The sequence below is a fragment of the Eubalaena glacialis genome, chromosome 11 (assembly GCF_028564815.1).
Source record: "Eubalaena glacialis isolate mEubGla1 chromosome 11, mEubGla1.1.hap2.+ XY, whole genome shotgun sequence".
In the NCBI taxonomy this organism is placed as follows: domain Eukaryota; kingdom Metazoa; phylum Chordata; class Mammalia; order Artiodactyla; family Balaenidae; genus Eubalaena; species Eubalaena glacialis.
Window position 1 is genome coordinate 54095741 of NC_083726.1, and position 27256 is coordinate 54122996.

At 38.8% G+C, this 27256-nt stretch overlaps 1 protein-coding gene across 1 annotated transcript; it reads right to left on the reverse strand.

Moving 5' to 3' along the window:
* Positions 1-27080, reverse strand: RXYLT1 (ribitol xylosyltransferase 1). Its single transcript, XM_061205365.1, has 6 exons — positions 26753-27080; positions 25681-25824; positions 21840-21942; positions 12056-12370; positions 9830-10000; positions 1-451 (listed from the first exon to the last, which is right to left on the reverse strand). Exons 1-6 carry the CDS (start codon positions 26919-26921, stop codon positions 34-36), a joined length of 1320 nt encoding a protein of 439 aa, XP_061061348.1. The 5' UTR covers positions 26922-27080; the 3' UTR covers positions 1-33.
* Between the last annotated feature and the right edge of the window lie 176 nt (positions 27081-27256).

Here is a 27256-nt window from a genome sequence, read left to right on the forward strand (position 1 = left end):
AATCAGATCTTAGCTCAAAAAGATGAACTACAGTTAACCTTTATTGTTCTTTAGAAATGAACTTTCCACAATATTAATAAATCTCATTTTTAGCTCTGCTTTGAAGTACTGATACCACTGAAGTAACCTTTTTCTTCTCTGAATCTTTTCTTGTAAAATTATAGTTTTCTCTTTTTCTAAAATAGCAGGAAGTTCCTTCCAGTTCTTAATAAAGATAAAGGGAGCATTCATGGACTTGAGTAACTGCAGAGGAGCATTATGGTAAACAGATGAATTTCCACAGCTGCCAGCTGTCATTACGTCTTCTACCACGGGAACGGAGCCATAGGAGCAAGCCTCATATATTCTGTAACACTCCGTGTTTACTCCTGCTGGGCACAATGTGAGATCACTCTGAAGCAGAGCATCTTGATAATTCTTAAGGCTTTCATTTGTTTCTTGAGGCTGCCACCTAGAAAATCAGAAAAAAACCTGAAGTTTTCACTGTACTAAGCATAACTTTTGTGGAAGAAAATATTTTATCTTTTAATGTTGGTTACAAGAAATGGTAAACACATTATAGAGATGGCAGGCAGAAGAGATGAATAAAATCTTGCCCAAATAGATTTCCTGAAAATATTTAAGAATTTGAGAAGTTTACAGCTACACATTTAAAAAAATCTAGTGGCCATACAATTTCTGAATGAAATTATATCAGCCAAAATTTTGTGAGTGCTTGTCTTCTTTCTCTACCTCACCCTCCATCCAAATTCCTGCCCTTATGGAGCTTATTATCACATTTCTAGTGGTGGAGACAGACAGTAACTAGGTCAAGTCAGTAAATTATTTAGAAGGTGTTAAGTGCTGTGTGGAAAAATAAAGCAGAGAAGTGAGGCGGGAGTTTTTGGTAGGATGGTATTGCAACTGTAAATAGGTGATCAGGGAGTGTCTCACTGCATGGGCATCTGAGAGGGGAGCCAGAGGTGAGGGAGCAAACCACACAGATATCTGGGGGAAGAAGAGAGCACAGAGCAAGCATAAAGGCCATGAGATGGCATGTGCCAGGCATGTTCAAGGGACAGCAAGGAAGCCAGGGTGGCTAAAGCAGGGTAACTGAAGGGGAGAGGTGTAGAAGATGAAGTCAGAGCACCCATCACACAGAGTTTTGATCAGAGGGGTAACTGACATCATCTATGTTTTATCAGCATCTATCTGGCTGTTGTGTTGAGAATAGATTGTATGGGGCAAGGGTAGAAGCTGAGAGGCTAGTTAGAAAACTAGATGTTCCCTCCTGACTGTTCCTATTTTCTCAGTGAAATAAGCAATAGGGTCATAAGGTAAGAGCAGCTGGGAAGAGACAAGAAGGTATGAAACAGTCTTCCAGGAGAGAGGAAGAATACATGGACAAGGGAGATGGATGACTGCTGGACACTCAAGGGTCAAGGTCATATATATATATATATATATATATATATATATATATATGTATTTTAAATAAATTTATTTATTTTATTTATTTTAATTTTTGGCTGCGTTGGGTCTTTGTTGCTGTGTGCGGGCTTTCTTTAGTTGCGGCAAGCAAGGGCTACTCTTTGTTGCAGTGCGCAGCCACTGGGTGGCTTCTCTTGTTGTGGAGCATGGGCTCTAGGCACGCGGGCTTCAGTAGTTGTGGCACGTGGGCTCTAGAGCGCAGGCTCAGTAGTTGTGGTGCACGGGCTTAGTTGCTCTGCGGCATGTGGGATCTTCCCGGACCAGGGCTCGAACCCATGTCCCCTGCGTTGGCAGGTGGATTCTTAACCACTGCGCCACCAGGGAAGCCCAAGGTCATATATTTAAAGTAAGATCAATTGGCACCTTTCTCCAAGTGTGTTTGGCTGCACGGGTGAAGGTACAGAGCAGGTAAGAGAGCTGGATTTAACCAGAGTTAGGGTTTGCTAGATTAAGGAACTAGGGAGCTGAATGTATATGCGGTCATGATTGATTATGAAATTTAAGTGGGTAAAGAATAAAGTAAAGATGAGATGGGTGAAGGACAATGAAAAGGTATTAGGAACAATGAACTGTAAGTCCCAGGTAAATTGCTGAAGTCAGATTATTACAGGGAATGAGCTGGAATGATAGAAAATGATGTTTACAGAGAGAGATGCTAGACTTTGAGATCATGCAGTATGTGTAATCATAAGGTCTAGGAAATGACCATGACAGTGAATGGCTGAGGTCAAGTGGAGACCCAGATCACTGTGGGAGAGGAAGTAAAGGAACTGCAAGACCAATGTGATGGAAAGACCATCTATGTGGATTTGGGAATCACTAATAATGAGGCTGGAAAAATGTCGGAGAGAGTGAGAGTATGCCAGGAACTAGACTCTTCAAAGAATTAAGGGGATAAACCCAAGGGTCAGTATATGATTTCTCTTTTCTTTTAGGAGTTTTTTAAAAATTAATTTTATATTGGAGTATAGTTGATTTACAATGTTGTGTTAGTTTCAGGTGTACAGCAAAGTGAATCAGTTATACATATATATATCTCCACTCTTTTTTTAAGATTCTTTTCCCATGTAGGCCATTAGAGAATATTGAGTAGAGTTCCCTGTGCTATAAATAGGTTCTTATTAGTTATCTACTTTATATATAGTAGTGTGTATATGTCAATCCCAATCTCCCAGTTTATCCCTTCCCCCTTACGATTTCAAAGAGAAAGAATAATGGATAGTTTTGTCTGCTGGTATGAGATTCAAAATTGGAGGTTTTAGGGAGGGAAAAGGGAGAGTGGTCTGGAAGCAGCAATGAGAAGCAAGGAGGACACCTACTCCACCTCCTGGCTCAATGGTAGGAGAGGGATTTCAAGAATAATTCTGTTCCCACAGTAAGCTTTGTTATTTTGCCCTCACTCATTCCATTCTAGGCACACTGTCCCTTGTTCCTCACACATGGTAAGCATGCTTCCACCTTAGGCCTTTATATTTGCTCTTCCCTCTGCCTGGGCAACTCTTCTCCCAAATAGACATGAGGCTCACCCCTCTGCCTTTTTCAGTCCTGTGCTTAAATGTAAACTTCTAACTAGCACTTTCCTTGGCTATTCTAAAATACCAAATGCTCCACTCCTGACCCCAAGTCCTCTCTACATTCCCCTCCTCTGCTCAATTTTTTTACATGGTATTTATCATCGTCTGACACTATATATATATGACACAATATATTTTATTGGTTTGTCTCCTCCAATAAGCATTTAAGTTCTAAGAGGGCATGGACTCTTTTGACTGTTTTGCTCACTGCTGTATCCCTTTATGGCTAAAATAGTTTCTGGCATATAGCAGTTGCTTGATAAATATTTGTTGACTGAATGGATATAATATGATTACACTAGCCATTAGAGAAATGCAAATCAAAACTACAATGAGGTATCACCTCACACCAGTCAGAATGGCCATCATCAAAAAATCTACCAACAATAAATGCTGGAGAGGGTGTGGAGAAAAGGGAACCCTCCTGCACTGTTGGCGGGAATGTAAATTGATACAGCCACTATGGAGAACAGTATGGAGGTTCCTTAAAGAAACTAAAAATAGAACTACCATATGGCCCAGCAATCCCACTACTGGGCATATACCCTGAGAAAACCATAATTCAACAAGAGTCATGTACCACAATGTTCACTGCAGCTCTATTTACAATAGCCAGGACATGGAAGCAACCTAAGTGTCCATCGACAGATGAATGGATAAAGAAGATGTGGCACATATATACAATGGAATATTACTCAGCCATAAAAAGAAACAAAACTGAGTTATTTGTAGTGAGGTGGATGGACCTAGAGTCTGTCATACAGAGTGAAGTATGTCAGAAAGAGAAAATCAAATACCGTATGCTAACACATATATATGGACTCTAAAAAAAAAAAGTTCTGAAGAACCTAGGGGCAGGACAGGAATAAAGATGCAGACGTAGAGAATGGACTTGAGGACACGGGGAGGGGGAAGGGTAAGCTGGGATGAAGTGAGAGAGTGGCATGGACATATATACACTACCAAATGTAAAATAGATAGCTAGGGCTTCCCTGATGGCGTAGTGGTTAAGAATCTGCCTACCAATGCAGGGGACATGGGTTCGAGCCCTGGTCCGGGAAGATCCCACATGCCGCAGAGCAACTAAGCCCATGCGCCACAACTACTGAGCCTGCGCTCTAGAGACCACGAGCCACAGCTACTGAAGCCCGCGTACCTAGAGCCCGTGCTCCACAAGAGAAGCCACCGCCATGAGAAGCCTGCGCACCGCAACGAAGAGTAGCCCCCACTCACCACAACTAGAGAAAGCCCGCGCGCAGAAGCGAAGACCCAGCACAGCCAAAATAAATAAAAAAAAAAAAAAAAAAAAAAAAATAGATAGCTAGTGGGAAGCAGCCGCATAGCACAGGGAGATCAGCTCAGTGCTTTGTGACCACCTAGAGGGGTGGGATAGGGAGGGTGGGAGGGAGATGCAAGAGGGAGGGGATATGGGGATATACATATACGTATAGCTGATTCACTTTGTTATACAGCAGAAACTAACACAACAGTGTAAAGCAATTATATTCCAATAAAGATGTTAAAAAAAATATATGATTACGCTAGCAATACTGAATGGATATGATTACACTAGCAATAGAGTCAGGATTTCTTTTTTTCCTTTTTTTTTTTTTGTATTTCTATGCCTGATTGATTGGTTACTTTTTACAATTTCCAACCCCTTTTCTTTGAATGAAAGATTTCTTGAATTGTATAATGCTTTACAATTTTCAAAAGTTTCACACACATAATTTCATATATCACATAATAACCCTTCTTCCCCCTCTACCTCTAAATTGCCTCTCCTGCTTCCCTCTCCTCACTGGTAACCACTAGCTTGTTCTCTGTATCTGTGAGTCTGCTTCTTTTTTGTCTTATTCACTAGTTTGTTGCATTTTTAAGATTCCACATTAAGTGATATTAAACAGTATTTGTCTTTCTCTGTCTGACTTATTTCACTTAGCATAACACCCTCCAAGTCCATCCATGTTGCTGCAAATGGCAAAATTTCGTTCTTTTTTATGGCTGATTAGTATTCCATTATATATATATACCACATCTTCTTTATCCATTCATCTGTTGATGGATGCTTGGTTTGCTTCCATATTTTGGCAGTTGTAAATAATGCTGCTATGAACATTGGGGTGCATGTATTGGTATCTTTTCAAATTAGTGTTTTTGTTTTTTTTCCAGTTTTTTTGTTTTTGTATATACCCCGGAGTGGAACTGCTGCGTCACGCAGTGGTTCTACCTTCAGTTTTTTAAGAAATCTCCATACTGTTTTCCACAGCGGCTGCACCAGTTTACATTTCTACCAACAGTGCCCTTGTCTCCACATCCTTGCCAATATTTGTTATTTGTGTTCTTTTTGATAGCCATTCTGACAGGTATAAGGTATAAGCCATTCTGACAGGTATGAGGTGATATCTCATTGTGGTTTTGCTTTGCATTTCCCTGATGATTACCAGTGTTGAGCATCTTTTCATGTGTGTGTTGGCCATCTGCATTTCCTCTTTGGAAAAATGTCTTTTCAGTCCTTCTGCCCATTATTTAATCAGGTTGTTTGCTTTTTTGATGTTGAGTTGGATGAGCTATTTATATATGTTGGATATCAACCCCTTATCAGTCGTATCATTTGCAAATATCTTCTCCCATTCAGTAGGTTGTTTTTTCGTTCTGTTGATGGTTTCCTTTGCTGTGCAAAGGCTTTTAGGTTTAATTAGGTCCCATATGTTTATTTTTGCTTTTGCTTCCTTTGCTTTAGGAGACAGATCCAAAAAAATATTGCTGTGATTTATGTCAAAGAGTATTCTGCCTATGCTTTCCTCTAGGAATTTTATAGTATCTGGTCTTATATTTAGGTCTTTAATCCATTTTGAGCTTATTTTTTTTATGGTGTTAGCGAATGTTCTAATTTCATTCTTTTACGTGTAGCTGTCCAATTTTCCCAGCACCACTTATTGAAGAGAATGTCTTTTCTCCATTGTATATTCTTTCCTCCTTTGTCATAGCTAAATTGACCATAAGTGTGTGGGTTTATTTCTGTGCTCTCTAGTCTGTTCCTTTGATCTATGTGTCTGTTTCTGTGCTGGTACCACACTGACTTGATGACTGTAGCTTTGTAGTATAGTCTGAAGTCAGGGAGCGTGATTCCTCCAGCTCTGTTCCTCTTTCTCAAGATTGTTTTGGCTATTTGGGGTCTTTTGTGTTTCCATACAAATTTTAAAATGATTTGTTCTAATTCTGTGAAGAATGCCATTGATATTTTGATAGGGATTGCACTGAATCTGTAGATTGCATTGGATAGTATGGTCATTTTAACAATATTAATTTTTTCAATCCAAGAACAAGGTATATCTTTCCATCTGTTTGTGTTATCTTCAACTTCTTTCATCAGCGTCTTATAGTTTTCTGAGTATAGATCTTTTACCTCCCTAGGTAGGTTTATTCCTAGGTATTTTATTCTTTTTGATGAGATGGTATATGAGATTGTTTCCTTAATTTCTCTTTCTCATAGTTCATTGTTAGTGTACAGAAATGCAACCAACTTCTGTATATTAATTTTGAATCCTGCGACTCTACTGAATTCATTGATGAGCTCTAGTAGTTTTCTGGTGGCGTCTTTAGGATTTTCTATGTATAGTATCATGTCATCTGCAAACGTGAGTTTTACTTCTTCCTTTCCAATTTGGATTCCTTTTGTTTCTTTTTCTTCTCTGATTGCTGTGGCTAGGACTTCCAAAACTATGTTGAATAAAAGCAGTGAGAGTGGGCATCCTTGTCTTGTTCCTGATCTCAGAGGAAATGCTTTCAGCTTTTCACCATTGAGTATGATGTTAGCTGTGGATTTGTCATATATGGCTTTTTTATGTTGAGGTATGCTCCCTCTATGCCCACTTTCTGGAGAGTTTTTATCATAAATGGATGTTGAACTTTATCCAAAGTTTTTTCTATTGAGATGATTATATGGTTTTTATTCTTCACTTTTAAAATATGTATTTATTTTATTTATTTATTTTCTTTATTTTTTGGCTGTGTCGGGTCTTAGTTGTGGCACATGGGATCTCTGTTGAGGCATGTGGGAATCTTTTGTTACAGCGCACAGTCTCTTCATTGTGGTGCGCGTGCTTCTCTCTAGTTGTGGTGTGTGGATTTTCACTCTCTAGTTGTGGCGCGTAGGCTCCAGAACACATGGACTCTGTAGTTTGCGGTACACGGGCTCTGTCATTGAGGCACGTGAGCTCAATAGCTGTGGTGTGTGGGCTTAGTTGCCCCGCAGCATGTAGGATCTTAGTTCCCCAACCAGGGATCAAACCCGTGTCCCCTGCATTGAAAGGTGCATTCTTTTTTTTTTTTTTTTAATTTTATTTTTATTTATTTATTTTTGGCTGCGTTGGGTCTTCGTTTCTGTGCGAGGGCTCTCTCCAGTTGTGGCAAGCGGGGGCCACTCTTCATCGCAGTGCGCAGGCCTCTCACCATCGTGGCCTCTCTTGTTGTGGAGCACAGGCTCCAGACGCGCAGGCTCAGTAATTGTGGCTCACGGGCCCAGTTGCTCCACGGCATGTGGGATCCTCCCAGACCAGGGCTCGAACCCGTGTCCCCTGCACTAGCAGGCAGATTCTCAACCACTGCGCCACCAGGGAAGCCCTGAAAGGTGCATTCTTAACCATTGGCCCACCAGGGAAATCCTTCCAATTACTGTTTTTGATATCATATTTTACATCTAATTGTTTTGTGTATCCCTTAACTCAGGGGTCCCAACCCCCGGGCCACAGACCGGCAGTGGTCCGTGGCCTGTTAGGAACTGGGCCGCACAGCAGGAGGTGAGTGGCGGGCGAGTGAGCAAAGCTTCATCTGTATTTATAGCCGCTCCCCACTGCTCGCATTACCACCTGAGCTCCACCTCCTGTCAGATCAGTGGCAGCATTAGATTCTCATAGGAGGGCGAACCCTACTGTGAACTGTGCATGTGAGGGATCTAAGTTGCGCGCTCCTTATGAGAACCTAATGCCTGATGATCTGAGGTGGAGCTGAGGCAGCGATGCTAGTGCTGGGGAGTGGCTGCAAATACAGATTATCATTAGCAGAGAGGTTTGACTGTACAGAGACCATAATAAATCAATTGCTTGCAGACTCATATCAAAACCCTATCAGTGGGACTTCCCTGGTGGCACAGTGGATAAGACTCCATGCTCCCAATGCAGGGGGCCTGGGTTCAATCCCTGGTCAGGGAACCCTGGTCAGGGAACCAGATGCCACATGCATGCTGCAACTAAGAGTTCACATGCCACAACTAAGGAGCCTGTGTGCCGCACCTAAGGAGCCCTGGACCGCAACTAAGGAGCCTGACTGCCTCAACTAAGGAGCCCATGTGCTGCAACTAAGACCCGGCACAACCAAATAAGTAAATTAATTAAAAAAAAAACAACCCTATCAGTGAGTGGCAAGTGACAAGCTGCATCTTATGGAGTAGACTGGACATAAACAACACACTTCGGGTGTCACTGTCTCCCATCACCCCCAGATGGGACCATCTAGCTGCAGGAAAACAAGCTCAGGGCTCCCACTGATTCTGTATTATGGTGAGTTGTATAATTATTTCATTATATATTACAATGTAATAATAATAGAAATAAAGTACACACAGTAAATGTAATGAATGCGCTTGAATCATCCCCAAACCATCAACAGCCCCACCACCCCAAGTCCGTGGAAAAACTGTCTTCCACGAAACTGGTCCCTTGTGCCAAAAAGGTTGGCGACTGCTGCCTTAACTGCTTATCGTGGATGTGGATGATTTTACTACTTTTGTATTTTAACCTCCCTACCAGCTTTGTGTGTGGTGATTTCCTACTTTCACTGTATGTTTGCCTTTACTTCTTTCATTTTGTAATCTTCTTTCTAGTTGCGGCATTTTCTTTTTTCACTTAGAGAAGTTCCTTTAACATTTGTTGTAAGGCTGGTGCTGTACTCTTTTCGCTTCTGTTTGTCTGTAAAGCTTTTGATCACTCCATCAAATTTGAATGAGAGTCTTGCTGGGTAGAGTATTCTTGGTTGTAGTAGAGTCAGGCTTTCTAAAAGAGAGTATCTGTTCCAATTAATGTATTTCTAGATCTAAAAGGACATTTTTTTTTAGGCATTACCTCTCTGATGACTCTGCTTTATACATGAAACTCCATTTATTTATCTAAATATAAAATGAATGATCCCCAAATTTCTTCCTTCAGTCCATGAACACCTGTTTCATGATTACCATGTAAAAGATGGAAGAAAGTTAATCCAGTTAAATCCATCCATTCATCCATCCATCCATCCATCCACTCCCCACTTATCCTGGCCTACTTTATTCAAGGTCCTATGTTACATCTGGGGATTCAAAGAAGAATAGTACATGACCTCTGTCCTTAGGGTGGTGTCAGGTTCCTGAAGGTGTGAGGAGTATGGCATGCCAGTCTTGGAACACTGAACTGGTTTGCCGAACATCTCAGAGATGAACCTAAGACCGTTACTGTCATTTACAATCTCCTGTGTTCAAATCTGACTAACAAATATTATTGAGGAAACCTGAACAATTGACATTTGCATATGATAGTTACCAGCATTCCCCTTCAAGATGGATGATAGGAGAGTCTCTCTATTTTTAATGTATATAACATAGTTTCTTCACAACTTTAATTACTAATGTACCTTCTGGAGAAAGACTGGTATTAATGGAGTTAAAAATGTCTGTGAAAACCTGTGCTGTCACACAAAGCAACTCTCAGATTGGAGACAAAATGGATGAATCAAGTAGACATAGAGCTTACTGTTCTCTTGCTGAAACCCAACAAAGCTTATCATTCCCATCTTGTTTCAAAATGTTCATTAGTGCTTGTCTGGATGAATTTTGATAAATGGTTCCTACGAAATTACACAAGTATGGTCTTTCATTATGCAGCATTGACCAATTCGCCTCCACCACAGGAAAATTCCTGTATCTATAAAAATAAGTACATGTGAGTTAATAATATATGACAATAGGGCTAGCAAAATTTCCATAATCCAACATCTTAGGTAGCATGATGATGTAGAGAAAAGAGATTTAAAATATGATTTTCTAAACCCCAAATTATAATTTTCCATTCTTACTTTGGAAAAGTTCCTAAATCTACTGACTTAAAAAAAAATTCTCACTTTGACATCTTTTACAAAATTGCTATAGAGACTATGTGCCTAAAGTGCTTTGTTTTTTATATTCTTCAACTTCCATTACTTACCTGAAGTTATAAGACAGGTTGAATTTAAGACCTTAAAGGTATAAAGAATCTTCTACATTCATAATAATCATGATTTAATTAATGTTTTAGGCAGGTGATGGAAAGATTACAGAATACATATTGCTATAACAAAGAACTCCAACTCCAAAGACTTATCAAGTAGATAAAAAAAAAAACCTTACACCCCACACAGGAGAGGCCTGTTGCAACTGGCCCATTCTAATGGGCATTTGGTAATTCCAGGCATCAAATTATGTGCCTGAACTACAACCTTCACATAAGAGCAAAGCTTAACGTAACAGTTAGTCTATAACAGGTTTTCTCGATCTCAGCATTACTGCCATTTGGGCCAGATAATTCTCCATTGTGGAGGCTGTCCTCTACATTGTAAGATATTTAGCAGCAGCCCTGGCCTCTATCCACCAGATGCCAGTACAACCTCCTCTCTCCACTTGTAACAACCAAGTGTATCTCCAGACATTGCCAAATATCTCCTGGGGGCGGGGGTGGTGGTGAAATTGCACCTGGTTGAGAACCACTGATCTACAGGAAAGATACTGGCTTTGTCCAACATTACCAGAGTTACTGTGAAGAAGTAATTCTTTTGTTTCAAAACATTTTACAAATATAGGCTCTACACAAGGGATAGATTTTTCAGAGCACCTTAAACTTGGCTATACCTAACAAACCTTTTTGTCTGCCCTATCCTAAGCCTGCTGAGTCAGAATTTTGTTGTGGAAGGCCAGGGAATATGTCTTATTAATGTGCTTTCCTGGTGATATTTGTGTAGCCAACTGGGCAGCAGTCTAAGGTCACATTTTGTAACCAGTGATAAAATAATGCATAATGAACATCTGATTCAAATACAGTATCATATTACTGAGCTATTTCATAATTCATCCATTCAACAAATATTTGTTGAGTGCCTACTCTGTAGGCACTGTTTTAGGCTCTACAGATAAAGTAGTGAACAAAAGAGACAAAAATCCTTGCCATCAGGAAGTTTATGTACTAGTGGCAACTTAAAGTCAACTTACTGTTATTCAAAGGCCCTCTATTAACAGAGTGATACAAAATAAGTTTCCAGTTCTATAGAAAGACTTTACATATATTACATACTATTTAATTACCCTTTCTTTTTACACAACAGATTTGTGCAAATTCTATCAGTCTTAGTCGCAGACCTGAGTATATTATAATCCTCCCAAACCCCAGGGTCAGTGTGCTCTTCATTTAATATTGGATCTAAAGGATTTAAGGGGACTTTGCTGGCGGTCCAGTGGTTAAGACGCCACGCTTCCACTGCAGGGGGCATGGGTTCGATTCCTGGTCAGGGAACTAGGATCCCGCATGCCATGTGGCATGGCCCCCCCAACAACAACAAAAAAATAAAGATTTAAGAAAACTCTGTATCTATATAGTTATATAGATATATAGATTCTATAATTGTTTTAAGAAGGTCCGTCTGTCTGCCATCCACTGCTAAACATTTCTTTAAGGTACTACTGATAAACTTGAAAATTTATCCTATGACTTGGGGTTCTAAAATACAAAAATGTAACTCATCTGCTCTCCTCATAGAAGTCTAAAATACTCTAAAAACATCATTATTATTACCAAAGCATGAGACCAAACCATATTTTTGCCCATAGAAAAGGTTGTACATGGCCTCAATGAGCTCAGAAGAACTACATTTATTACAAATTTAAAACACAATCTTGCTGATACAGAAATTCAGATCTTAGAGTCTAAAAACATGTAATATTTGGTACTTACGTTGCTACTCCTAAAGGCCACTGAAAAACATCCATGTTATTAATCCAGGGGCTGTCATATATTATGAAAAGTAGTTCCACAGAGCCTCCATTTCTTTTGAGAAACTGGTTTATCCACTCATTATTACAATGTTCATTTCCAAGCAAAACAACAGCAAGATGCTGGAGTTTTTGAGTTTGCACTAAATTTTGTGCATAAAGTAACCACTGGGTGGCATAAAAGACCTTTGCTTTTTCTCTGCCATTTAGAATGAGTACCACATTATTCTCATCAACAGAGAAGTACCCTGGGACCACAGCTGGACCAGTGATGAAGCTGTTAAAAACAAAACAAAAACAAGAGACAAACAAAAAGAGAACAAAAGTATTTGGTATCAGAAGTTTTAAATCATTTTATATAAAGTATATAATGAAACTTAATCCATATTCTTTCTAGAAATAATTTCTATAACATGTTTTTTTGAACAACTTTGGATGATGGGACATAGATGTAGATTAATGGGAAACTTTGGTTGTAGACAGATTAATTATATGCAAATTTGAAAGTACCCACAGGAAAAAATATTTCCCTTATATATCTAGTAAAAGTATAAATATAAAAATTTGAATGGGAAGATATATATAACAAATTCACGATAGTTAGTGGTTGTCTCTTAGGAGGAAGGAAGAGGAAAGGGCCTGAGGAACAACACAAAGAGAGCATTTATTGCCTTTACTGGAAATATCTAATTCTTTTATGAGGAAAGTTAAATATCTGAAGCAAATATGACAGAGAGCCAGAATTTGTTATTTCTAGGTGGTGGGTAAATGGGAATCTATTGTATTACTCTCTATTCTTTAAGGTATTTAAAAAATATCATAAAAGGAATAGATACATTTCATAACTCACATTTCATATTATGTGCTGCTTCGAACAACCAATACCGTTGAAATATTTTACACGAATATGTATTAAATAGAAAAAATACCATTTAACCTATCGTAAACTTAGTTACAATGGTCCTAAATTCTTTGCAACCTGCTCAAACATTTCTTTATAACTTGCTAGAATCTTTTAATATTTAGTACAAATATGCTGAAATCCTGCTTTTTTTGCTTATTGTTGGGGATAAAAACTAACATTATTAAATGCCTTTTATATACATGATACATAGGCACTCTACACAGGTTATCCTTTAACCTCCACAACAACTCTGCAGAGGAGATTAGTCCCCCATTTTGCATTTGGGAAATCAGGCTTAAGTTGCACAACCTGTGACGGCAGCATCAAGTCTTGAATCAAGATCTAACTTCAGAGCTTGAGTCATTCCCATGACACTATGGTTAACAAGTACTCGAATTAGTAGATATTAGTTAAAACACAAACTATAAATATGTATTTTGTCTGTATATGTAACGTATGAATTCTATGACATTATTCTACAGTGATAATAAGCTACAGGGATCAGAACTGCCAAATAATTCAGCGATCATTTAGTAATTTAAGAGAATGGGCAGAACCTGAGGGGTTAGAAAGCACTTTAAAGAGGATAATGATAATTATGATAGGTTTAAAATACTTATTATTGGTAGTACATGAACACTTTTTCTCTCCTTTAAAATTATAGGTGGGAATAGTTCTAATTTTATTGATAGACACAAATTAACAAAAGCATGATTCATTCAGGGCACATCTGACCCATCTTGGAATCTCCACAGCTCTCTTTTTGTAGAATGCTCTCACATTCCGGCAAGCAGGCATGTCAGCTCTTATGCTCTGACTAATTGGTTTTCTAGACCTCAAGGCCATGTTCAAGTAATAGTGAAAGCCCCTGGGGTCAATGCTCCGGAGCTAAGGTATAGATCGGAGGTTCCCAAATTTTCTTGGTTCCCAAGACTTTCAGTGTTTTAGTAATTTTTTCAAGCCAGAAGAAATGAGTAATGGTTCAGTTTTTTAAGTTGTTAGATCCAAATAACTTAGTATTTATGTCCTAAGAGCTTAGAAGCCACTTAAAAAATAATACACATACACTGAAGGAAAAAAATAATATTCCTATTTCATTCTTAACTAACCACACATACTTAATAATGGGATGTGTGCACCCGTTGAGCACTACACAACTTCTCAAACCTTGGAATCAGAGAGGACACTACCACGGTCACTGCCTGTTCCACTTTGATTTTTGCACAGTACTTGGATTTGATCACAGCAACCATAGGAAATCCAGCTCCACAAATGTATGACATCTCTGAAATGGATGTAGGGTGATCTAATGTTGAAACTGTGAACTACCTCAAACTAGTTTGCATGGTGTTTGACAGATGTGAAGTAGAATTGTGATTCCTACAAATATTTAAAATATTTTGTGGTGCCCCAGGGTGCCTTAGTATACAGTCTGGAAAGCACAGATTTAGGTAATGAAACTTTAGGGGTAAAAAAAAAAAAATCCCATAAGATTCAGATAGTTGTGTGTGTGCTGGGAGGTGTGTTAGTCAGACTGCAGTGGGTTGAGAAGTGAATGAGAAGTAAGGGGACAGTAAGAAGTAAGTGGGGAGAAATGCAAATCAAAACTACAATGAGGTACCACCTCACACCACTCAGAAGGGCCATCATTAAAACCTCAGAAGGGTGTGCAGAAAAGGGAACCCTCTTGCACTGTTGGTGGGAATGTAAATTGGTGCAGCCACTATGGAAAACAGTTTGGAGGTTCCTCAAAAAACTAAAAATAGAGTTGCCATATGATCCAGCAATCCCACTCCTGGGCATATATCCAGATAAAACTATAATTCAAAAAGATACATGCACCCCTATGTTCATAGCAGCACTATTCACAATAGCCAAGACATGGAAACAACCTAAATGTCCACTGACAGATGAATGGATAAAGAAGATGTGGTACACATACACAATGCAATATTATTCAGCCATAAAAAATAATGAAATAATGCCATTTGCAGCAACATGGATGGACCTAGAGGTTTTCATACTAAATGAAGTAAGTCAGAAAGAAAAAGGCAAAAACCATATGATATCACTTATATGTGGAATCTAAAATATGACATGAATGAACTTACCTACAAAACAGACTCACAGACATAGAGAACAGACTTGTGGTTGCCAAGGGGCATGGGGAGTAGGGGAGGGATGGATTGGGAGTTTGGGATTAGCAGATGCAAAGTATTATATATAGAATGGATAAACAACAAGGTTCTACTGTGTAGCACAGGCAACTATATTCAACATCCTGTGATAAATGATAATGAAAAAGAATATGAAAAAGAATACATATATGTATAACTGAATCACTTTGCTGTACAGCAGAAATTAACACAACATTGTAAATCAACTATACTTGAATAAAATAAATTAAAAAAAAGAAGTAAGTGGGGACAGTAAGTGTAGACAACTCTTCTGAAAGTGTGGATGAGAACGTGAGAACGCAATAGTGAGTGAAAGGTGGGAGACAAAGGATGGAGCAAGGTCTTGGGATAGGCAGAAGGGAGGCACAGGTGCAGGGAGTTAATACTGAACACAGGTGAGGGACATCACCTCATTGTCTGAGAGCTGAGGAAAGAGAGAAAGATAGGTGAGGGATCACATAGAGATCATGTAGGTAAATGTTAGAGGAGCAGCTAGTTAAGGGAGATAATTGTGGATATTCTTGAGGAAATAGACGCAGGGTTGTCTGCTGAGAAAGAGAGGGTTAGGCAGGTGTTGGGTAGTGGCCTAGAGAAGAGTAGAAAAGTCTGCTTTTATTCTTTCTGTATTTTCTATCTTGAACGCACACTAGCTATCCAGTCATGCAAGCTAGAAACCAGGGAGCTGTCACATTCGATTCTTGCTCTCATCTAATAATCCTTAAATTCTGATAGTTTTGTCCCCAAATTTCTAAAATTCCTGCCTCTGCTGGAATACCACTTCCCAATTTCATCCCTTATTTATATCTCTGCTGGATACTTATAGTTTCCTAACGCAATGTCCTGGTCTGCCTGCATTCAGCTGTCTCCTTCAAATCATTTTTCCACATGGCTACTAGAGACATCTACACAAAAAACATACATGACAATTACCACTATCTAGTTTAATCATCTTCAACTGCTTTTCACTGAACAAGAATAAAGTCCAAGAGCTTTAATGTGGCAAATACAAGGCCCATGATGATCTGGCCCTTGCCCTCCACTCCCAATATGAGCTACCCTACCCCATCTTCATGCTTTAGGGATTCCGAATGGTTTGCGATTCTATGCACAACCCAAGCTGTTTATCAGTTCTTAGGCCCTGATATTGCCTCTGCTGGGAATATAATCACTCCTCTCACTGCCTTCCTAAATCCTACTAATCTTTTAAGACTTAGTTCAGCTATCACCTCCTCTAGGAAGCCTTTCTTGATAAGCCCCATATCCCCAACTCTACTCATATTGAGTTAGTGGCCTTCCCTCTATATTTACCTAACAACTAAGGAGTATGCACGTCCTTACCATTATGCTTTGTATAAGGTATAAAAATTATTTATGTGTTTATCTCAGCCACTAGTGTGTGAACTCCCTGAGGCTAGGGAAAAGTATTTTATTCACTCTGAAATCCTCAGAGCCTAGTATGAACTAACTAGCAGGCACTCAAGTAAATGTTGAATGAGTAAGCCATAATTCTCTTTAAGGGAGTTATCTGCTCTACCAATTTATTTAAGTTCTCCTACTGCATTTAAAATATAAATCAAGTTACAAAAATTCAATTTAATAATAAATTTCCAGCTATACATTTATTACATAAAGTAGGGCATATGTATGAGATATTATAGTAAATTTATGCATGATAAAAGATGTATTTTAGTTTCCTAAAGTTATTAATCATGCATCAGTCACAAATATCCATTAGCTGAAAAATGAACATATTTAAGGAGCTCATACACAGAATTTTAAAACGGTGACTTGCTCTTCTAGATTTCTTAGCATATATTTAATAGTCAGAACTTCTAATTTTCAATATTTATTCTTTTTCTGCTAGGTTTGGTTAAAAACTTCCTTCTCAATAAGTACTTTCAAAACTTACAAAGTCCAGAGAAATCATTTGAATATTGAGTTCTAAGCTGAACATGAGCAAAATATATTTTTTTAGAATCCAATATAATTATTGTTTCATTTTTTCTAAATTCAATGAGTGCTACTGAACAAACGCTATATGCTATTATATTAAGTGAGTTACAGATAAGATTAATAATTGCCAGCTAAGAGTCTGGCAAATGCCTTGATAAAGAATAAGCGCCCAAGCTAAACCATCCACACAGCTCTCAGCCATTGAATTCTACATCATTTTTGGTTAATAAACAGTTTTAGAAAATAGGTATACCGAACCCATGAATGGCCCTTACTTTTGAATAGCTGTTGCAATTCACCCTACTTTTGTGGCCAGCATCATTGCCATGACTCCATGCCTCCCGAATTCAGTGTTTATGATGGAACACTCCCACCCTCATACTAGCTTGGCTGGAGTGGGAGAATGGGCATTATGAAAAATTAACTATATTGTCTTTGTTTACCAATGAAAATTTTATTTGAGATCTGTATTGATCTATGGTCCAGTATATGACTGAAATATAGTGTAGCCATTAATATTATCTATAAAAGCTTTCACTCACTGTAATGAGTAGTGAGCTCACTAAATTCTTATAATAGTAATATCTGGAAATTCTAAAAATAGGAATCAGACACATTTTATCGTGATCTTCAGAGATAAGTTCAACTTTTTCATAAGGAGCAGATGCTCATTGAAAATATAATTGAATTTAGGACTTCCCTGGTGGCGCAGTGGTTAATCCGCCCGCCAATGCAGGGGACACAGGTTCATGCCCTGGTTGGGGAAGATCCCACATGCTGTGGAGCAACTAAGCCCATGCACCACAACTACTGAGCCTGCGCTCTAGAGCCCACGAGCCACAACTACTGAGCCTGCGTGCCACAACTACTGAAGCCCGCGTGCCTAGAGCCCATGCTCCGCAATGAGAGAAGCCACCGCAATGAGAAGCCCGCGCATCACAACGAAGAGTAGTCCCCACTCGCTGCAACTAGAGAAAGCCTGCGTGCAGCGACAAAAGACCCAACACAGCCAAAAATAAATAAAATAAATATACTTATTTTTTTAAAAAAAGAAAGTATAATTGAATTTAGGTAACAACGAATTAAGTAATTTAGCATCTAACTTTTGTTTTATCAAATGGGTAGACATTTATATATCTTATGATAATGCCTGCACATGCACATTACAGAATTCTGAAGGCAGTCTTTTGGGGATAATCAAAGGTCATGATAAGCAGAAGACTCCTCCTAAGAAATTAAACATAAAGTTGCCCTTTGAAATTAAACTATAAATGAACATATGACGGATATGAGCAGAGACAGGCAAAGTTCCTTCAAGAGACAGAATGGGTGCCATGCTAGCTTGTAACCTAACTGAACACATTAACATAAAACATGTATCAGAAAGGTGTTTATTAGGAGGTATGTGATGGAGAGATAATAGACAATAATGGAAACACAGAAAAAAGGAGAACTGAAAGGTAGGGAGATGTTGCAGTACCTATTTAAGTAACAGTAAAAATAATAAAACTAATAACAAGACTTCTATAGTGATTACCATGTGCCAGATACTGGTCTAAGCACTGTATATCTATTAGTGCGTTTAATCTTCAAAACAATCCTGTGAAATAGAAACTAATATTTACCTTAATAATTATTTTAAATTATTATATTATAATTATATATATTACATATATATTACAATTATATATATTATATATATATTACATTATATTATAATTATTTTAAACTCAAGGAAATCCAAGCACTGAGAGGTTAAGAAACTTGCCAGGGTCAGACACTAATAAGAGGTAAAGCTGGAATTGGAACTGAGATATTCTGGCTTCAGAGTCTGTGCCCTTAACAACTCAGTCACATTGCTACACTGCCCAGAGGTGACTGGACTTCACCAGGCTGCCTCACAAGTTCAGTTTTCCCTGCATGTATTCATCTATTCACATCCTGAGCACAGACTATGTATGGTACTGACTCAGTGGTGAACACGGAGTCATTCATTTCTTCCCTTCTGAAACACACAGATTTGGAAGTGCTAGAGTTATATCCCACATTTTGATTCCATATTAATCAAACAACTTTCAAATATTTAGGTATCACTTGTAGTCTGCCTATATGGAAAGAATGTGCTGGTCAAGCCAATACAAACATGTGGACTGACTGATAGTTCTATTTCCATTCTGAGTTATTTACTTGATATTCTGGTTTACATTATTTGGGCCTATGAATAGATAAGAATCAGCATTCAGGAGGCTGATCGACCCTGGAACACTGAGGATACCCTTTCTATTTTCTGTCTCGGAAGTGTTGTGAAATTAATGTTAAATGATATAAGCTCTTTGTAAACTTAAAGGTTTATTTAAATAGAATGTATTTATGCTTATTTAAAGGATTTTGATAGTATTTAGAAACTCTTTCTATATCTTCAAGATGAGCCATTACTGCCAATTTACTTTTGGTCAAATAAAAATGAATCTGTTGGGACGTCCCTGGTGGCGCAGTGGTTAAGAATCCACTTGCCAATGCAGGGGACACGGGTTCGAGCCCTGGTCTGGGAAGATCCCACGTGCCGCGGAGCAACTAAGCCCGTGCGCCACAACTACTGAGCCTGCACTCTAGAGCCCACGAGCCACAACTACTGAAGCCCGTGCGCCTAGAGCCCGTGCTCCGCAACAAGAGAAACCACCACAATGAGAAGCACACGCACCACAATGAAGAGGAGTCCCCACTCGCCGCAACTATAAAAAGCCCGCGCGCAGCAACAAAGATCCAATGCAGCCAAAAATAAATAAATAAAATAAATAACTTAAAAAAAAAAGAATGTGTCGAAACATTTAAGTTAGTACCCATGTAGCCTGATTCAAATCAAAACTTGCAATTTCATAGAAGTTTATTAATTTTGGATAAATTATGTATGCTACTTTCCATGAACCTAAAACTTTAATAAGCTGTTTAAAAAAATCTGCTTCAATAGTGAACTTCCTTGAATACACAGTTCTCTTAAATTCTGAAAGGAAATAGCATTCTTATTTAATCATAATATAAAATCTCAGGTAAAAATTTCAGAAGGAAACAGGAAGTTAGTTTTTCTTTTGGGAGTTAATGCCGTTTGCTCAAAACCTTTGTTGTAGTAACACTGTATATTAACTTCTCTATGAATTTCAAATAATTCTTTTGAAAATTCTAATATATATTGTAGGTAGACCTAATAGACTAATACTCATAACACATGTTTACTTTTAAAACAGCAAAATGTTAGATTTATATGCATAATACACATTTACTTTCAAACACCCAAATCCAACTATTTTAAGTTTAGGATTATGTATAAACTCTTCAATGGGATTAGATCAGTAGAAGCCTGGAGATAAAAGGAAAAATAATCATTACCAATGATGATTTAAAAGCCTGTTTACTTTTCAAGAATGATTACTTTGAAAAGATACATGCAATGAAATTGCTTTCCAAGTGTGTATACAGTAAATAAAGAATTAAAAAAGCAGTGAAAATTCAAATGAAACTGATATTAACTATTGCTCTTCCTCTTGATTTCTGTGAGAAATAAATGGAAACCTAAAGGAAACCATAATCTTTGGTTCACATTTTTTTCCCTTAATAATATAATTGTTAAATGAAATAAGCATTTTAAAATAATTATTTTTGGTTTTTATTTCAATAAGAAAGCAAAATCTAATAGAAAATAGCATTCTTTCATTGTCACAATATTTCTAAATAAAATGATCTTAATTCTATTTAAAAATCTTCAGAAAATATGCAATCACAGATAAAAAGTTTTATAAAAATAAGAGTGTAAGTGGTTTGGGCATCCGCCTGCCAATGCAGGGGACACGGTTTCGAGCCCTGGTCTGGGAGGATACCACGTGCTGCGGAGCGGCTGAGCCCGTGTGCCACAGCTGCTGAGCCTGCACTCTGGAGCCCGCGAGCCACAACTACTGAGCCTGCATGCTACAACTACTGAGGCCTGTGCGCCTGGAGCCCGTGATCCGCAACAAGAGAGGCCCGCGCACTGCGACAGGGGGTGGCGCCCACTCGCGGCAACTAGAGAAAGCCTGTGTGCAGCAACGAAGACCCAATGCAGCCAAAAATAAATAAATAAAATATTTAAAAAAAAAAAAAAAAAATAAGAGTGTAAAAATGTCACTAATACATTGGTTTTATTGAATTAAAAAAAGATTTCTGAATATTGCAGTGAAATGGTAATCTATACTATCAAATCATGATAGAACTCATATATGAAATGTTTTGATAAAAATTTCAAAACTAATACCAGTAGCTTTGCTACCACGTGAATATATAAAAATATGTGAATCTATTACATGAAGGAGAAAAATAAAAATACTTTAAGTTTGCATATTATTCCCCCAACATATAGAATGTTACATGTTTATCAACAACCAAATGTTACAAAATTTAGAGCATGAACTTTTCCATATAATCAGAAATGTTTTGATTAAAATGAAATAGACACATGATTCCAAAAAAACCCGTATTTTGTAACATCCAATTTTATAAGAAAATGTTTAAGGTAAGCTTTAACTACAAATATATATACATGAGATTTACCTCTCCATCCTTCACAAGGTGAAGTGAAAATATTTTCTATAAATATTGATATATTTTCCTCTGATTTTTCTTCTAGTATTTACATAAAAAATTGTACAGCAACATAGCAAAGGTTAATGTTGCACAATTAATACCTGTAATGTGTTCTTCCAACAACTAAATTTCCTTCTCTCCGCTGAGCAGTCACATCAGTGGGCTCAAGTAAACCTTCAAAAATATGCTCCCAGAGATACAAACCTGGTAATTAAAAAAACAAAAAATGAAAGCATTTACCTTCTGGTGTACTCTAGTGTGTGAGATGAATTTATGTTCTGCTCTTTCATATCATTTGATTAGGAAACCAGATTCTATTCCTCTTTGGGCTCAAAATCATCAATATGGCAGCTAATGTATGAGAGACTAAACTCAGAGGTTGTCAGTGTAAAATGTGGGTTATATTAAAGACAAAAAACTCTCTTACTCTAAATTTGAGAAATCCCTAATTATCACTGGACCTTTACTACCTATCTTATCCTGAAATGTGTTATATTACAGTGTAAGTTACTATATGATTACAGTGTAAGTTACTGTATGATTAGGACTGTTTCTATATTACAACAAACTTGGGGTGGAGTCACCATCTTGTGCCAATCAGAACCAGAGAAGCTCATGTATGTACATATACATTCAATATGTCAAGGAGATATTACCTCCTCCCCACCTGAACACACATCCTTCACTGCATGATGCCGTCTGCAAACAAATGCCACTGTGTCTTTTCTCCTTAGGCTGGCCCCTACGTTTTATCATTTCACCTGAATGAAAGCTCTGAGAGTAGAGGTCTCAGAGCTCTCTATTGTCATACAATGAGGTAATCTGGAGATGAGGAGGTAATCAGGGAGCCCAATTACATAAATGTAACTAAAAAGTTACATTGAGAGATGTGTTTTGTTCCATTCTCATTACACCGTGGTACTAAAAGACACACACAAAACCCATGTTTAAAGACTTGGCTAATCAGATAAAGCTTTCCAAATATGGTAGGCTGAGTAATGCGTTCCTCCAACCCAAGATGTCCAAAGATGAAATCTCTAGCGCCTATGAATGTTAACTTTATAAAGCAAAAGAGACCTTCTAAATGTGATTAAGATAAGGATGCTGAGGTGGAGAGATTATGCTGGATTACCTGGGTGGGTCCTATGTAATCACAAGGGTCCTCAGGAAAGGGAGGCAGGAGACTGAAAATGAGGGAAAGAGATGTGGGGAGCAAGCAGAAGTCAGAGTGAGGTGGGGCCGTGAGTCAAGGAATGCAGGCAGTCACTAGAAACTGTAAAAGGCAAGGAAACAGATGCTCCTCTAGAGCCTCCAAAGGGAATATAGCCCTGTGGACACATTTTAGATTTCTGCCTTCAGAAATGTAAGCTAATAAACTTATGGTGACCGCAGTTAATAATACTGTATTGCGTATTTGAGAGTTGCTAAGAAAGTAGATGATAAAAGTTCTCATCACAAGAAAAAAAATCGTAACGATGTGAGGTGATGGATGTTCACTAGACTTACTATGTTGATCCTTTCACAATATATACAATATATCAAATCATTATGTAGTACACCTGAAACATATTTATATAATGTTATATGTCACTTACAGATCAATTAAAAAAATGTGTTGTTTTAAGCCACTAAATTTTTGGTAATTGGTTATGGCAGCTAAAGGAACCTATAGATTACGTAGCAATAGATTATGGTACCTGGAAATGGGGTGCTGCTGTAACAAATACTTAAAAATCTGGAAGTGCTTTTGGAATTGGGTAATGGGGAAAGGCTGGAAGAATTTTGAGAAGCATGATTAAAAAACACCTAGATTAGATTGCCTTGAACAGGTAGAAATATGGATGTTAGTGACTCAGTTCTGAGAACTCAGAAGAAAGCGAGGAAAACAGTAGGAAAAAAACTGTATCATCTTAGAGAATACCGAAATCACCATAAACTGACTGTTGGTAAAAATATGCACATTAAAATTGCTCTTGGTAGGGGCTCAGGAGGAAATGAGGAACATGTCATTAGAGACTGGAGAAAAGGGGATCTTTGTTATACAGCAGCAGAAAGTTTAGCTGAATTGTGTCCTGCAGGTATATGCAAAGCAGAACTTGTAAACGATAAACTTGGATAGTTAGCTGAAGAGATTTCTAAGTAAAGGGTTGAAGTTGTGGCCTGGTTTCATCTTGCTGATTACAGTAAAATATGAGTTGAAAAGAGAGACTGAGGAAAAAACTGGTAAGCAAAAAGGAACAATGACTTGATGATTTCGGAAATTCTTAGCCTATTCAGATTGCAAAAGAGGTGAAAAATTAGGAGATTCACTGTCAAGAAAGCATGCTCTGGAGAGAAGGCTAAGGATGTAGGTGACATCCTTTTGCTAATGCCTGGTCAGAATACTCAATCACAAAGAGGGTTTTTTGAAAATATTAGGTGTTAATTTATGGATCTCCTTAGCCATCTCAGCAGAAGCTAGAAATAGAGATGGGATTATCCAGGTAAGACCTGTGGAGGAACTCTTGTCTAAAAAAGCAAATCTTTGTGACATAAATGGGAGACCCACAAGGTTCTTGAAAATGTTATATTAGCAGAAACACTGCCAGCTTGGACTAAAAGGGACAGAGACAGCTTGAAATGAAACAAGCTTATTGGACTCCCAAAATCCTAATAGCAGGAACAGGATGATAAAACTACTGAGCTGCAAACACATGCTAACCTTCCTGAAAATGGAAGGATGACTTCCCAAGCACGGAGCTGAAAGTCCAGAAGTAAAGCTCTGAGCCACAGAGTACTCCCAGGCATTGAAACCTAATGGAGTTTGCCTGGCTGGATATCAAAATTGCTTAAACCTGTGACTCCATTTTCCTTCCATTTTCTCCCTTTTGGAATGGGAATTTCTATAACTGGTATCCTATGACTGTGCCTAGAGAATAGGCTGATGAATGAATGCAGTGCTTGATAAAGCTCATCTGGACACTTTGTGCCTATTGGATTGAAATGAGAAAAGTCTGGAAACATGAAACCTGTTAAGAAGTCGATATAATTAAAAACTAGAATGGGGAAGTGGAAATTTAAAGGAAGAAATTAATATTAGAGATTTTATAGAGAAAAAAATTGCTAGAACTTGATGACTGGATGCCTGGGTCTGGGTACTAGAACTTCAGAGGTCAGTAGTAATTTTCAAGGATGTATATATGTATGTATGCAAGTGTCTATGAATTTATGAAACATCATGGGTCAGGCACTACTATTCTGTTTACTTTCCTTTCACCTGGTACCTTCTATCCATATCCCTTACTATACATAAATCTAACTAATGTTTTATGGCCAAAGAAAGCCCCTTCTAACTCACTAAATTCTTTCTGACTCTTCTGTCATTGAGGGTCCCCCATTCTCTAATTGAGCATATCATATAACTTGGAACACTACACTCTCATGATACTCAAGAGCAAAAATGCTTTTGTGGGCAAACAAGTTTAATCAACTACATACTATATCCCCTTCTTAGACATTCACAATGAACACTGGCATATTAAAGGCTCTGACAAAGCCCTGCAATAAAGAACCTTGTTCAACTTTGTTCAGTTCAATGTTTCCCAAACTTGTTTGGCCATTAAGGGCAGGGGCCACATCTTATACTTGTGCATCAAGTGTCCAATAAACACATAATTCCATGAAAATTCAGTTAACATAGGCATTTCAGTATAATTATGCATACACAACCCACTCTTTGTATTCACAAATAAAGCTGTGCTCTGCTAAAGACCAACAATAGAGTATATGTGTGCATGTGTGTGTGTGTGTGCATTTACACAGATGTTGTCTAACAGAAAAGAGAAATGGAATATTGAGAAAAAGTGAAAAAATGCATCAGGATGTCTTAACAAATGATGAAATAAACTGTAAATATATTAACAAAGTGCTTTTTACATGTCTTAGCTTTAAACATTAACTTACCAATGGCAGCTTTGCCCCAGATTTGTACATGGAAGTCTTTTTTCTCTTTTGTGGACTTATTTAATATCTGCAGTCTGTGTTTTTGCTCATTTTTTTCATCTTCTTCCCAAGGATTCCATTCTTCACTTCTCAAAGTAGATTGTTCTATGTTATAAAAAGAGTAACAAGTGTTATCAATAAGGTAGAGCTGCAGTTGTAGATAAATTCAAGCCATTTAAATTAGATGTTAGGGAGTTTTAATTGCATCCTAACTTCAATTTTTCAAAGAGATAAAGCAACAGAATTTGAACTGGTTAAACACTGTAAAAATAAAAAAAGGAAATCATAACTTAATTTTGATTGAACCGTTACCCTGAAAGAGCTTGATTTAAAATAATAAAATGTTAACACGAGGCAGGAAATTCTCTCTCCCAAACAAAGCCTTCTAAAATGACTGGGTACAGTAATATGCATCAAGTTACAAGTTTAACTTTTGCCAGTTCTTTACAGATCGTATATATGTAACGCAACCTATACATAAAAACTTGACTTCAACATGAAAAGTGTCCCACAGTTTCAGATACTATTGTGCAAAATTCTGAAAGAAGGGAGAAATAAGCCTGAGTCCGATCCTGACATAGGTCAAAATACAAGAGAGGGGATCAAAACTTGGAGATGAAGCGCTCTGGCCTTCTGAAGTCACGGAAGGATTAGAGAAGGCTCTTTGTTTCAATATGGGAATAGATGTCCTTAAGCCAGCGGCATTCCAGCGAATCTCTGGCATTTCGTGACAATATCTTGGATATTTAAGATGTATTTTAAAGCTGTGCACACCTGTCAGCCCCAGGGATAGGGAGTGGGGACGGCGTGTGGGACGGGCGAGGACGGGGGCATTCATACATCCTCCAATCCCGAGGCCTGGGCTGGCTATCGAGAGCTGAAGGAGGAAAAGCGCACCCCGGGGCCCGGGGGCAATCCCGGACCCGAGAGCGGGACCGGTGGCCGCGCGGCTCCGCTAGCCCAGCCCCCACCAGCCCGCAGCCCCGAGTCCCGGCGCGCAGCCGAGGAGGGAGGCCGCGGGCCGGTGTCCTACCTCGGCCGCGCCTCTCCCGCGCCGGGGCAGCCCCCTTCCTGAGGCCCCGCAAAGACGCGTCCTGCGTCCGGCGGCGGCGCCCGAAGAAGACGTGGTAGGCGGCGTAGATGGAGAAGAGGCAGTACAGGGCGATAAGAATCGAGCAGAGACGCTTCCGCGTCAGCCGCATCCCACTCAGCCTTCCCCTCAGGCCACCACCACTGTGGAGATGGGCCGGAGGGGAAGCCACCACTCAGCGCCGCGGTCCTAGAGTCGCCGGGTGCAGACCCAGGCCCTGCCGGAGGGAGTAGTCACCCGAAACGGACCTGCCCGCCGCTTCCGCCCAGACGCGTCCCGACCCCGCCCCTCGCCCTCACCCCGCCCAGGACTCGCCCTCGGCCCCGCCCTCAGCCCCGCCTAAGCCTCTCTGCGGCTCCTCTGTCCCGCCCTGCCATCGGCCCCGCCCTTTCGGGGAGCGCTAAAATCCTTCTTGCCTCGGACTCTGGAATCGGGCGTTGGAAGACC